The sequence below is a fragment of the Apodemus sylvaticus genome, chromosome 14 (assembly GCF_947179515.1).
Source record: "Apodemus sylvaticus chromosome 14, mApoSyl1.1, whole genome shotgun sequence".
In the NCBI taxonomy this organism is placed as follows: Eukaryota; Metazoa; Chordata; class Mammalia; order Rodentia; family Muridae; genus Apodemus; species Apodemus sylvaticus.
This window is the reverse complement of record NC_067485.1, coordinates 12,134,118-12,146,942: the sequence shown is the minus strand read 5'-3', so window position 1 is coordinate 12,146,942 and position 12,825 is coordinate 12,134,118. Positions and strand designations below refer to the sequence as shown.

At 52.0% G+C, this 12,825-nt stretch overlaps 2 protein-coding genes across 2 annotated transcripts; both read right to left on the bottom strand.

Moving 5' to 3' along the window:
• Positions 1-1,118: 1,118 nt before the first annotated feature.
• On the bottom strand, positions 1,119-1,571 carry Pfn3 (profilin 3). Its single transcript, XM_052157583.1, has one exon. It carries the CDS (start codon positions 1,530-1,532, stop codon positions 1,119-1,121), a length of 414 nt encoding a protein of 137 aa, XP_052013543.1. The 5' UTR covers positions 1,533-1,571.
• Positions 1,572-3,298: 1,727 nt separating this feature from the next.
• On the bottom strand, positions 3,299-12,186 carry F12 (coagulation factor XII). Its single transcript, XM_052157639.1, has 14 exons — positions 12,130-12,186; positions 11,733-11,790; positions 8,386-8,485; positions 8,149-8,219; positions 7,518-7,628; positions 7,300-7,431; positions 7,085-7,189; positions 6,798-6,963; positions 6,500-6,702; positions 6,175-6,397; positions 5,880-6,016; positions 5,650-5,793; positions 3,656-3,804; positions 3,299-3,570 (listed from the first exon to the last, which is right to left on the bottom strand). The coding sequence occupies exons 1-14, from the start codon at positions 12,184-12,186 to the stop codon at positions 3,409-3,411; spliced, it is 1,818 nt and encodes a 605-aa protein (XP_052013599.1). The 3' UTR covers positions 3,299-3,408.
• Positions 12,187-12,825: the final 639 nt, after the last annotated feature.

Below are 12,825 nucleotides of genomic sequence, written 5' to 3'. Positions count from 1 at the left end.
GCTGCAGGCCCAGCCTACTGCCTGGAACAGGGAATGTTATTTTTTATGGAGTCCACAGTAGAAAGGCAGAGCATGTGTGTGTGCATGTGTGTGGACGCATGTCACTTGAGGTACATGATTTTGTGCCACCCTTGGGTCCCTGTCCATATGTTTCAGGGCCACAGTGCCGCAGGCTTTTGTAATTAGGAGGTAGTGTGCTCAGATACATGCTAGGTGCTGAGCCTGTGACTATCGTCAGTACAGGTGTATGTGAGTACATTGTGTGGGTACAGGGGGTGCAGGTTCCTGGGGAGCTCCCAAACTTTTCTGGGAAGAGTCAGCTACACCCTCTCACCTTCTCACGACCCTTGTACCAACAGGAGGGACAGAAGTACAGCTGGCCTCTCTATACGTGGGCCTTGCCTCTGCCAATTCTGCTAACTGTGCATAGAAAAGAAAATTTAAACTTGCATTTGTCCTGATCATAAATGGGCTTTGTAAAGAATCATATTCCTTACCCCTACGGCACAGTAATTATTTACATGGCTTTTACAATATTGGGTACCTAAGTCACCTGGGGGATCACACACCAGGGGGATGCAGGTGGAGTCTTTGCAAACACTGTCGTTTTATACAAGAGACTCGAGCATCTGAGGATTTGAGTATCCACAGGTGTCGTAGAACCAAATCTCCAAATATACCGAGGGCCGGCCACTTGCCTCTAGTCTGAGTCCCACAGACCTTGGCTGGCGTGTGCGGGCGAGGGAGATACTGGGAGGAACTCTGTTCATTGTTAAATCTACTTGTGTGGAAAATTCTATGAGAAAGAATGCTGATCCTGAGGTAAAGTCTGAGAACTTATCACCCAGTTTCCTTCTCAGATATGGGGTCCCTAGAGCACTGGGAAGATGCCAGGACCAAAGGCCTCTTTCTACATGGCACCTACCACAGGAGAGGGGGAACAGGCTACGGGAGGCCTGGAAGACCACCAGGATTGCTTTGTTCTGCAAGAATCTCCCCATGAGCTAGTTTTCTTGTTTGCAACTCCTCACAAACACGCGAAGAGGATAACTCCCCGAGTGCCCAGTTCAGGGTTTATTCTGGTCTCCCTACCAACCACGGGTGGCCTGGCTGTCCTGCTAAGAGCACTGCTCTCGCAGCCCACCAATCAGATCATGCACTGTCTTATTGAGGATGCCTCCATGCACGCCTCGTCTGCCCATGAGCACCAGGAGCGCCCGTGGCGTGTGGCCCACACAGATTGCACGCCCGTCCAGCCCCTTGGTGCGCGCATCCAGCACGCCGTCACCCTCGGCCAGCAAGTAGTCACGGATAACGCAGCAGCGGCGGCCTGCCACGCTCAGACCCGTCTGCAGAAAGGTGTGCCGGTCCGGCCCGGTGAGCACACCCACCTCCTGCGGGGAGATGGCCGCCAGCAGACCCCCAGGCCGTGATGCCCACACACAGCGATTGTCCGAGTGGCCCACGATAGCCACGTCATCGATACGCTGATCCCGCAGCACCGCACTGATGTACCCCTTCCAGTCACCCATCTCCGCTCAGTCAGTCCCAACAACTCGTGCTTCTGTTAGAGGGGGTGGCCGGCATTCAGAGCTAAGAACACTGGCGGCACGCCCGAAGTTCGTAGGGCGGGGCTATGACGCGAGGCAAACGTCACAGAACATCTAACTAGGAGGAGAATGTGAGGGCGGTGGAGTCGGTGGGGGTTGGGGGCGGTTCTAAAAGTAGCATGTGGGAGGAAATGGAAGAAGATGGATGAGAGGCTGGAGAGACGGCTCAGCGTTAAGAAAGAGCATTTATTACTCAGAACACGAGTTCCTTTCCCAACATCACCTCTTTTGGCCTACAGAGCCTATAACTGCCACTCGAGAGATCTGACAACTCCTTAGGCAAGCTCACATACAATCACACACATAATTTAAATTAAAAAAAGATCCGGTGGCAGAGCACCATTTTCACAGAGGACCAGAGTTCAATTCCCAGCACCCAGGTAAAGCAGCGCACTGATGCCCCCTTCTGGCCTGCTTGGGCACCTGCACACATGTCCACAGAAACACACACATAATTAAAAGTCGTGAAATTTTAACCTTTTTAATTATTAAAAAGTGGCTCAGACAGTAAGGGTGCCTTGTCCTATAAGCTTGGTGGCCTGAGTTTCATCCCTGGAGCCCCCATAAAGGCAGAACAAGAGAAATGACTCCAGAGTTGTCCTCTGACCTTCACACAGCGCCACACAAACACAACACCCACAACAAAACACAATTTTGTTCTTAATCTTAAAAACAACAGACATGGTGGCATACACTTAAGCCTGTCACTCAGGAGGCAGAGGGGAGTGGATCTGTACAAGTTCAAGGCCACACAGCAAGTCGCAGGCCAGACGAAAGCTACCTAGTAAGACGCTGCGGAAAAGATGGGTGTAAGGACTGGGACTGTAGCTCGGTCCACACAGTGCAGTCGACAGAGGGCCTGTATTGGATTGATTTCCCCAGCACCACATAACTGGGTGATGGTACAGGCCTATAAATTTGGCATTAGGAAGACTGATGTCTCAATAAATCAATAAACAGAAGAATGTTTTTAAGAGCAAGAAATGTGCTAGTCTGGCCACCCACCAGACTCCTCTGCTGCACGGCAACCATTCCCCTCACTTTGTAGTCGCCATGTCCCGGAAGACTTTGGATTGCTGGCTCCTACCCCAGCTTGTACTCAGAGGTATGAGATGCAGCCTCGGATTTTCCTTGTCACCAACTTGCACCACCATGCCAGGCTCAGAGTTCCAAAACCCACAACACGACGCCCCCCCCCACCCCTTTTTTTAATGGGGTGCTGGGATTTAACCACGCCTCACACATGCTCAGCTGCTGCTGTCCACGCCACAATTCCCATCTGGAACATTCCTAACTACAGTTTTCAACCTCTATTGCATAAGAAGTCACCTGTAGAGTTTTAAATATATACCATGACTGCCTTCTCCCTAGAGTCCAGTTAACTGATCTCAGGTGGACTTGAACACTGGTGCCCTAAGCTCATCCAGATGACCCAGAAGTATATAGTCCAGGCTGAGAACCTGTTACTGTAAACATAGAATGAGGGAATTCTGGTGAATCTGCATGCCTCCTTGGCAAGGGATGGCACAAAGTAAGGCTGAGAAAATATGGTGGCCTGGACAAGAATCTACACCTCCTGTGCTGAGATCTGGCCAGCTGTCTTTTCTAGGCAATGAGGGGTTGCCTTACCTGTGCTCCCACTTGACATTTCAAGACAGAATTCTGAGGAATGTTTTCAAAGCACTTTATTGAGTTTCTGGGCCCCTGGTTCCCGGTTACTAGCTTCACTGTGGCCCAGCACACCGTATCCACCGTCCATCCCAGGAGCACACAAGAGGGACTGACCGACCCTGGTCAGTTACGAAGCAGTATGCTCCTGGATCCATGCCAGGTAGTTGGCCACGTCAGTGTAAACTCCGGGCTTGTTGCGGTCACCACAGCCGGAGCCCCAGCTGATGATGCCTCGCAGGGTGAGCTCTGCAGTTCCTTCCTCACATACCAGAGGACCCCCAGAGTCACCCTGAGTGAGGGACAGACAGCGTGTGGCTCTTGCCCTATTGGTAATAGGCAGGGGGCAAGGTACCAACCAGGACCCTAAGGCTGACCTGACAGGCATCGGTGCCTCCCTCCAAGAAGCCAGCACAAAGCATTCCGGGAAGGATGGCATCTCCATGCACGTCTGAGTTGGAGCAGCGATCCAAGGAGATGAAGGGTACCTGTGCCTCCTGCAGGAAGGTGGCGTATTCTTCAGCCCCTGAAAATCAGAGGGTGTGGGGAGGGTGTGAGCAGAGCTCTCTGCGTGGGCCGGTACCAGACAATTCCCCGCCTGCCCCAACTTTGCTCCCTCACAGCAAGCCTGAGGGATGGGGGACCTGCCAGTAAGTAGTTCATGGCGAGGACACTGAAGCCCAGAGAAGGGCTGGGCTGAAAGCACAGGAAACCCCTCCCAGCCTCTCCCACACAGCATCTCAGAACCTGGCTCCCAGAATAGTTCTCCCCATTGTCTCCCATTGCTCCAGCGTGGGGACCGAGTCCTGGTTACACCTTTATAATTTGGAGCCCAAAAGAAGCACACAGAAGTTCAAGTCTCTCTGTCATCCTGTGCTGGGTTACTGTCTGTCAATTTGACATGATCCAGAGTCATCTGGGAGGAAGGAACCTCACCTGCCTCCCGAAGACTGGCCTAGGACAATGCCTGTGAGGCATTTTCTTGATTAATGGTTGATGTGAGAGGGCCTTGCCCACTGTGAGTGGTGCCGCCCTGAACAGGTGGGCCTGGGTTGTATAAGAAAGCAAGCTGAGCCAGAAAGGTGCGAGCACTGGGGAGGCAAAGGCAGGTGGATCTCTGTAAGTTCAAGGGCAGCCCGGTCTACAGAGCTGGACAGCTCCTGGACAGCTAGGACTACACAGAGAAACCCTGTCTTGAAAACAAAAAAACAAAAAACAAAAACAAAACAAAAACAAAACAAGAAGAGGAGGAGTAGTAAGAGAAGGAGGGGAAGGAGGAGGAGGAAAAGGAGGAGGAAGAGGAGGAGGAGGAAGAGGAGGAGGAGGAAGAGGAGGAGGAGGAAGAGGAGGAGGAGGAAGAAGAGGAAGAAGAAGAAGAAGAAGAAGAAGAAGAAGAAGAAGAAGAAGAAGAAGAAGAAGAAGAAGAAGAAGAAGAAGGAGGAGGAGGAGGAGGAGGAGGAGAAGCTGGGTGGTGGTGGCGCACGCCTGTAATCCCAGCACTTGGTAGGCAGAGGCAGGCGGATTTCTGAATTCAAGGCCAGCCTGGTCTACAGAGTGAGTTCCAGGACAGCTAGGGCTATACAGAGAAACCCCGTCTCAAAAAAACCAAATCAAAAAAAAAAAAAAAAAAGGAAGAAAAAGGAAGAAGAATAAAAGAATAAAAGAGAAAAGCAAAGCAAAGATAGCTCCAGCACCTCGAGGAACCAAGCCACGAGGTACTAGGGCTAGCTCAGAGGTTATGGGGCTAGCTCAGAGGTTATGGGGCTAGCTCAGAGGTTATGGGGCTAGCTCAGAGGTTAAGAGCACTTGCTGTTCTTGTAGAGGCCCTTGGTTCAGTTCCCAGACCCCACATGGTGGTTTTCAACCTGTACTACAGATGTGGTTTCCCCTGTACCAGGTATACATATGCCACACACATGTGCATGTAGGCAGTCTCACATGCACATAAAATAAAAATAAATGAATTTTTAAAAAAGAAAGCTGAATAAGCCATGAAGGGAAAGGCAGCAAGGAGTGTCCCTTCCCATTGTCCCGCCTCAGTTCCTGCCTCCAGTTCCTGCTGTCGCTTCTGCGATGGTGGGCACAACCTTGCAACCTTGGAAGCCAAATAAAGCCTTTTCTGCCTAAGCTGGGTTTGGTCATGGTGTTTATCGCCACCATAGAAGGCAAACTAGAACAAACCTCAGGGGACTCGGGAACCTGGACAGAGAAGTCTAGATTCTGGGAAAGTCACGCTACAGGGACACGGTCCTGCGTGGCTTTTACAACTGTCATGTCAGTGAAACGTGTCCCCCAGGTTCATCGGGGCCTAGTAAAAGTGCACGATCGGATAACCAAAAGCCTCTAACCAGCACCGAACAGTTGTGCCTACCCTCGAACTGGTGACCCCAGCCGGCCACCTCGCAGATCACTGTCTCAGAGGGTGGGGCTGCGCTGCTGGGCAGACACACTGGCTGGACGTAAGGCGACATGATCGCGCAGCTGTTGCTTTTGCCCTCTTGCAGGCGCACCAGAGCTACCCCGAAAGAGAGGGGGTTAGATGGCGACATAGGGCCCCAGCCCTCCCCATCCTTTCTCCCTATCCCTGCAGGGCCACCCCACCCAAGTCGTGCTGGTAGGTGATGGAGGAGTAGCCCTCGTGAAGGCGGTAGGAGCGCACAGCCAGAGTCTGGCACTGCTCGCAGCTCTGATTATGGCGATCTTGACCAAGGACCACTGTCAGTTCCTCGGGCGCTGGCCTGCAGTCGGGTGGGGGACAGAGCGCGCTGAGACGGGCTACAAACGTTTTAGGGGCGCCCCTGCCTCCAACCCCTCGAGGGAACTCAAAAATGGCGGGAGGGGGAGAGTAGGGTGCAGGGACTGTAGGGATCTATGGGTCCCCGAGGGTGGCGCTTGCCGGTTCTGCAGGCAGTGAGCCGCGGTCAGCACCCAGCAGGGGGCGATGAGGCTGCCCGCGCAGAAGTTGTCGCCCCAGTACAGCGCTGCGATGTAGGGGTGTGACCCAGGCAGAGCCACTAGTCCTCCCACCACGCGCCTGAGCGAGGACAGTCGCTTGCTGAACCTCTGTCCGCAGCCCACCGTGGTGGTCCTGGACAGAGAAGTCTGATGCTGGACCGAGGCTGTGGAAGGAGAGACTGGCTGAGGCCATGGCTACAGGCCACGGGCTGCCTGGAAGAAGACTGGCCCTTGTCCTCTGCGCCGGGACCCCTCCTGTGCCTAACCATCAAGTGCACTGGACAGAGATGGTCCCTGAGCCGGGGACGAAGGCATGTGCACTATGGGAGGCTCCGTCACGTCTCTACTCTGAGGGGAAACTGAAGGTGTGAGCGTTGGCGTCTGGCACTGCTCCAGGTCGCAATACTCCCAGCTCAGCCTGTCGCCACTCCAGACGAAGCACCATGGACGCGTGTCATTATCTGGGTTCCTGTAATCTCAAGAGGGAGCACCGTCAGAGCACGGGGAGCCTCCCGAGGGCCCCAAGGGGAAGAAAATTACCCTGCCCTGTCCCTTCTCGCAAACCGGCAGAACGCGTGGTGGCCCAGGCCCCAGTTTAGCGCTTGCTCCTCAGTCATGTTCCGGTAGGTGGCCTCCGAGGCCCACCGCTGACATGGCGCACCCGACAGAGTAGTTCTAGCCTGGCCCCTGTAGCTGAGACCTCTGCCTTCATAGCAGGTCGCCCTAAGGTCTAGAGAGGGAGAAAGGGCTCCCTGCAGTCAGGGGATGGGTCTGTTGTTGCCCCGGCCCCCGTTCACTTTTCCATTCGCTCGCTTCACCTCCGCAAGTGGGAAACTCGGGGTCCTGCTCACCTAAGTTGCAAAAAGGTCCGGTGTAGCCTGTAGGGCAATGGCACAGTCGGCGCTCCTCCACGAGGTGGCAGCTGCCCCCATTAAGGCACGGATTGACGCCGCAGGCTGGGGGAGGAGCAAACTGAGTCCTCCCTGGGTACATCATACCACCCAGCCTTCTACGGGGGCTCCTGACCTTCTGCCCTCCTCCCCACAGTCCCCACCCGTCCACTTACCCTGGCTGGCCATTGGCTTGCAATGAGCCCCAGGACTTTTGCACTGGCACCTGGCCACGCCTCCTGGCCCAGTTCTAAGCCAGATCTCATTCTCATGGAAGAACTTAAGAAGCTGAGGCTCAAAGCATTTCTCTGGGGACAAAAGGAAGCCAGTGGGACCATGCCAAAGCTCCAGGGCTCCAGGGCCCTGGGGCTGGGAGGCAGTTCCTCTTTTTTACCTTTCTGGCAGTGTTTCCCAGTGAGGTGTTCAGGGCAGAGACAGTGTGGGCCATTGGGGGTGTTGACACAGGTCCCTCCTTTGTGGCACGGGCTGTGTTTGCTGCAATGGTCTGAGAGGTAGATACAAGAGAGAAGCACCCGGAGTCAGAATGACACCTGTAGGGACCAATGCCCTGCCTGTGCCTGCTTGTTATAGAACCACAGAATCCCAAACTTTTAGACTCTTAAGTTCATCTGGGCAATGGAGGCCTCTTTCCCCGGAATTCCTTTTTTGTTTGTTTGGTTTTTGGGGTTTTTTTTTGTTTTTGTTTTGTTTTGTTTTGTTTGTTTGTTTGTTTTTCGAGACAAGATTTCTCTGTGTAGCCCTGGCTGTCCTGGAACTCGCTCTGTAGACCAAGCTGGCCTTGAACTCAGAAATCCACCTGCCTCTGCCTCCCAAATGCTAGGATTAAAGGCTGCGCCACCACTGCCTGGCTTCCTCAGAATTCTTCCTCTGACTTTTGAAAGCATGCTGTAGGAGAAGGGAAGAGGCCAAGCACAGAATCCCAAGTGGGTGGCATCGGATGACACCAAGAAGGTGCTGGGAATGGAGTGAGGAAAAGGGAGCCACCCAGGGCTGGCACGACATACCTTTCACTTTCTTGGGCTCCAAGCAGTATCCCCATTGCTGATCCTCATCGAAGTTAGGGGTGGTAGCACACCTGGGGGAGAGATAAGGTTTCTCTGCATTGCCTGAGGCTGGCTAGGCTAGCCCAGCTTAACACACACACACACACACCTTTTGCCCAAACACCATTGATTCTTAGTTAGCTAGGCAGAGTCCATGCCATCCAGGCCCCTCCCCCAACCCCTATTAGAAATTCTTACCAGGGCCGGGAACCTGACCATCCTTTGTGGATGCATTTGTGGTGCAGGCGACGGTGATACAGAAAGGGAAAGTGGCAGAGCTTCCCGTCCGCAGTGAGAACTGTAGGAACACCACACCTCTGAGTCCCACCCCAGGGCCCAGCTGCCCAAGCTCTGCCTCACCGGGCCTGGCTCGGAAAAAGGACAGCCATGCACTCAAGGTTGCATCCTGCTTAGAAAGTTGGCTTCTAGAGTCAGATGGCTGGAATAGATAGCTGACTCCAACACTTGGCTCTGTGACCATGAGCAAATCTGAAACCCAGGTTGCTTGTCACAAAGTTGTGCTTATTAAATATTGAGGTCATATGCCTTTCATCCCAGCACTTTGGAGATAGTGGTGGGTAAATCTCTATGAATTCGAGGCCAGCCTGGTCTACAGAACAAGTTCCAGGACAGCCAGGGATATTACACAAAGAAAACCTGTCTCCCTCCCCACCCTCCAAAACCCAAATACATACATACATACATACATGCTTACATATTTAGGTCACTTTACCATCTTTGGTTTAATAACCTGGCAACAGTAATGCAGCCGCCAATCCTCATCACTCACTGACTTTATATTTACAAATCTGCCTGTGTTGTAAACATTTATTTGTAACCCCCCAGCCCAATACTTGTGCTTCAGGTTGAGGATATAGGTCAGTAGTGTAGCATTTGCTAACAAGACACCACAAGGCAAAAGAAAGCCAAACAAACTGCCAACGTTTGCAGTGCCTTCGTGGTCTCTAGGGAACTGTGTGGATCAGTGGAAGATGCTCGAACACACATTCGTGTGCATGTGCACATGCACACACTAACACATACATACACACACATGCATACACACATACACACACAAACACACATACACATATGCACACACACAAACACACATACAGACACATGCACACACATACACACACATGTACACACACAAACACACACTTCTTTTAAAAGAGGGCCAGAGCTTTTGCTCAGTGGCCGAGCACACACAAGGCTCTAGGTTCAATTCCCAATACTTTAGGGAGAAAGAGTGGTTCTATATGTATGCTCAAGTGCTACCTGAGGCTCCTACCTGCAAGAACACAAGAAGCTATGTGTGCCTTCTGAAGAACACACGTCAGGGACACCTTGTTCAGACAGGTGGTCATAGTGGCATCGGTCATTAGGTCAGCGTTAAGGGACCAACAACATGCACACTGAATAACGTCTTTGAACAGAATCCATATGTAACAAGGTGACATGCTAATGACTGATGAAAACGTCATAGCCAGAGGTTCACGGAGCCTAAGAGAATTTGTGAACTTGATGTCCATGGTAGCTGTGAAGAATATAATTAATCATAAGAAATAACTGTATGGGGAATGGGGGGGGTTGGAGGAGGAAAGGGAGGGGGCATGGTGTGATTATATTACAATCTCAAAGAGAAAATGAAAAAGAAATCGCTCTCTACTTCAGGGGAACATCATGAGGCTTGGTGGCGATGGGACATTGCGCCCAGTGCCTAGTATGTGCTCGACAAACATGTGTTGCTTTTTAGCGTCATTGTAGCAACAGGGAGAGGGGAAGAGAGGGAGGGAGGGAGGGGGAGGGGGGAGGGAGGAGGGTCCTAGAACTTTGGGACAGGGGACCATCGTGGGGTCAGGTTGAAAGGGGCAGCAGCTGTTGGCTTAGGGTGAAGTTAGGGCAGAAGCCTGGAGGGTCACACTGAGGTGGGCTTCAGTGTGAGAGAAACTACAGGCCTCAGCTTGGTTCCACAGACAGGCCTCATCATGGTAGAGTTCCGTGCTCACAAGCCCCATGGCAGGGTTTGGGGTGGGATGGGGGTGGGACCCTTCACCTGAGTTAAATTTATTAAAAGTTAAGAACTTTTTCTTGTGTGAGAGATGGCTCAGCATTTGAGAGCACTGGCTGTTCTTCCAGAGGTTCTGAGTTCAACTCCCAGCAACCACATGGTGGCTCCCAACCATCTATACTGGGATCCGATGCTCTCTTCTGGCACACAGATGTACATGCAAATAGAGCACTTATATACATAAAATAAATAAATAATTCTTTTTAAAAAAAGAATTTTTCAGCTGGGCGGTGGTGGCGCACACCTGTAATCCCAGCACTCTGGGAGGCAGAGGCAGGCGGATTTCTGAGTTCGAGGCCAGCCTGGTCTACAGAATGAGTTCCAGGACAACCAGGGCTATACAGAGAAACCCTGTCTCAAAAAAAAACAAATCCAAAAAAACCAAAAAAAAAAAAAAAGATTTTTTCTTTCTTTCCTTCTTTTTTAATATTTATTTATTTATTTTATGTATGTGAGCACACTGTTGCTATCTTCAGACACACCAGAAAAGGACATCGGACTCCATTACAGATGGTTGTGAGCCACCATATGGTTGCTGGGGGTTAAATTTTTCAAAATTTAAAAAAGGGTCATGGATTTTTTTCCACACAGTGCTGCAGATCAAACCCAGGTGTGTGTGTGTGTGTGTGTGTGTGTGTGTGTGTGTGTGTGTGTGCATGTTGGGCAAATGCTCTGCCAGTGAGCTATGCCCTAGCGTAAGAGCTAAAGTTCTGTTTTTTGTTTTTGTTTTTTGTTGTTGTTTTTTCAAGACAGGGTTTCTCTGTGTAACCATGGCTGTCCTGGAACTCACTCTGTAGTCCAGGCTGGCCTCGAACTCAGAAATCTGCCTGCCTCTGCCTCCGAAGTGCTGGGATTACAGGTGTGCACCACCACGTCCGGCAAGAGCTAAAGTTCTAAGGCATTTTCCTGGCAGTAGCATCTGGGTGAAGCGCTTTACAAGGTGAGGGACTCGTTTCTCCACAACAGCCCATCTAGTTTTACAGACCGGGAAGAAGTGAAGACGAGAGTAAACGCACGAGTGAGAATGCTGGGGTTGGCAGACATCTGGGTGTCTGTGATCTGGGGTGAGTCTAAAGCTCTGTTCTGGCTCCCATCACCCACTGAGACTCTCAGCTCTACCAGTTATGTCTGACATCCTCCGGGTGTGTTGGAAGGAAAGGGAGGAAGATGGGGAAGCCGAGGGAGACTCAGTGTACAGGTGACATCATCAGTCGTATATCTCCAACACTACTGAGTACCTGTCAGGTGCTAACACAGGCATTCAGGACAGCCCAAGCCCTGTCCCCCAGGCACACATCTGGATTTGCTAGCATCTGGATCTGTGGGTACCCAGGTTTAAATATCAACAGAACAGCTTCGCTAAGGATCCCTCCTGTGCTCCAGAGGCCTGAGACCTCTGCCTGGAGACCACACAGGCTGAAGCATGCTCGTCTCCACAGAGTAGATTAGGAAGAAGAGCCAGGTCACTTACCCACAGTGGGCCCATCAGCCCCATCCTTGAATTCCTTGGGGCCTTTCCACGGTGGAGCCTGCAGGAGAGAGAAAGCAGGAACATCGCCCGCAATGTCAGACTTTCCTTGATCCTGTGTTAGACCTCCTGCCGCGCCCCCCCCCCCCCCCCCCCAAGCACAGGATTTCCTCACAAAACATGGCTTTCCTCTCTTTTCTCATTGTCTCTGGCCTGTGTCTTCATATCCACCAGCATGGACTGATACCTCCTTTGTCTGGGCCTTCTCAGTTAGCTGTGCCTTCTTCCCACACAAGTCTCTCAGTCACCTGAGCTAGCAGGTGACAGGCAGAGGCTAAAGTGGAACAGAGAGACCCCTCACTGACACTATGGCCTAATCCCAGAGTTCCACAGTCCTCACCGAAAGTATCAAATCCAGACTCATCAGCAGAGACCCCAGGAACAACAGAGCCGTCATGGCGTCTGCCGATGGCCCCACTGCCTGCCCAGGAGTGAGGATCAATAGACGTGGGGCAAAGGTCTCAGAAGCCTCAGAGGTGGAGACTGGTCAAGCTCACTCCTGGGCCTGAGGACCACAGGCCTCATGGAAAGCCCAGCAGAACAGCGCTGTAGAACCCTTGCGGGCAGGGAGTCGCAGGGAGTCGGATCGTAGGAGTAGAGTACTGAAGACCTGGGCTCCTGCCCATGCCTCTCCTGACCTGGACAACATTGACTTAGCTAGGATGGTGTTCCAGGTCCTGTTGAGGGTAAGGTAAGAACGACTGCTGACAGAATCTTCCAGACTATCACAAAGCATGCTTGCTTCCTTCTGTTGCATGACCAGTTACCACACTCTGAGCACCCTAAAACAACATCCTCATAAAACTATGTTTACGGATGCATAGACTCATGGGTAAGCACTTGGTGCTGCATAGTTAAAAGTTTCTGCCCAGAGCATCAGAAACCTGAAGCTCACGCTGAGGTCTCTGGAGCTTCTGAAGTGAGATCCCCTCCCAGATCCAGGTCATAAATCACTTCCGTGTGGCTGCAGGACAGATGTCCCAGCTTCTTCTTAGCTGTCGACCATGGTGTGATTCCTACATTTCTGGTCACCTGC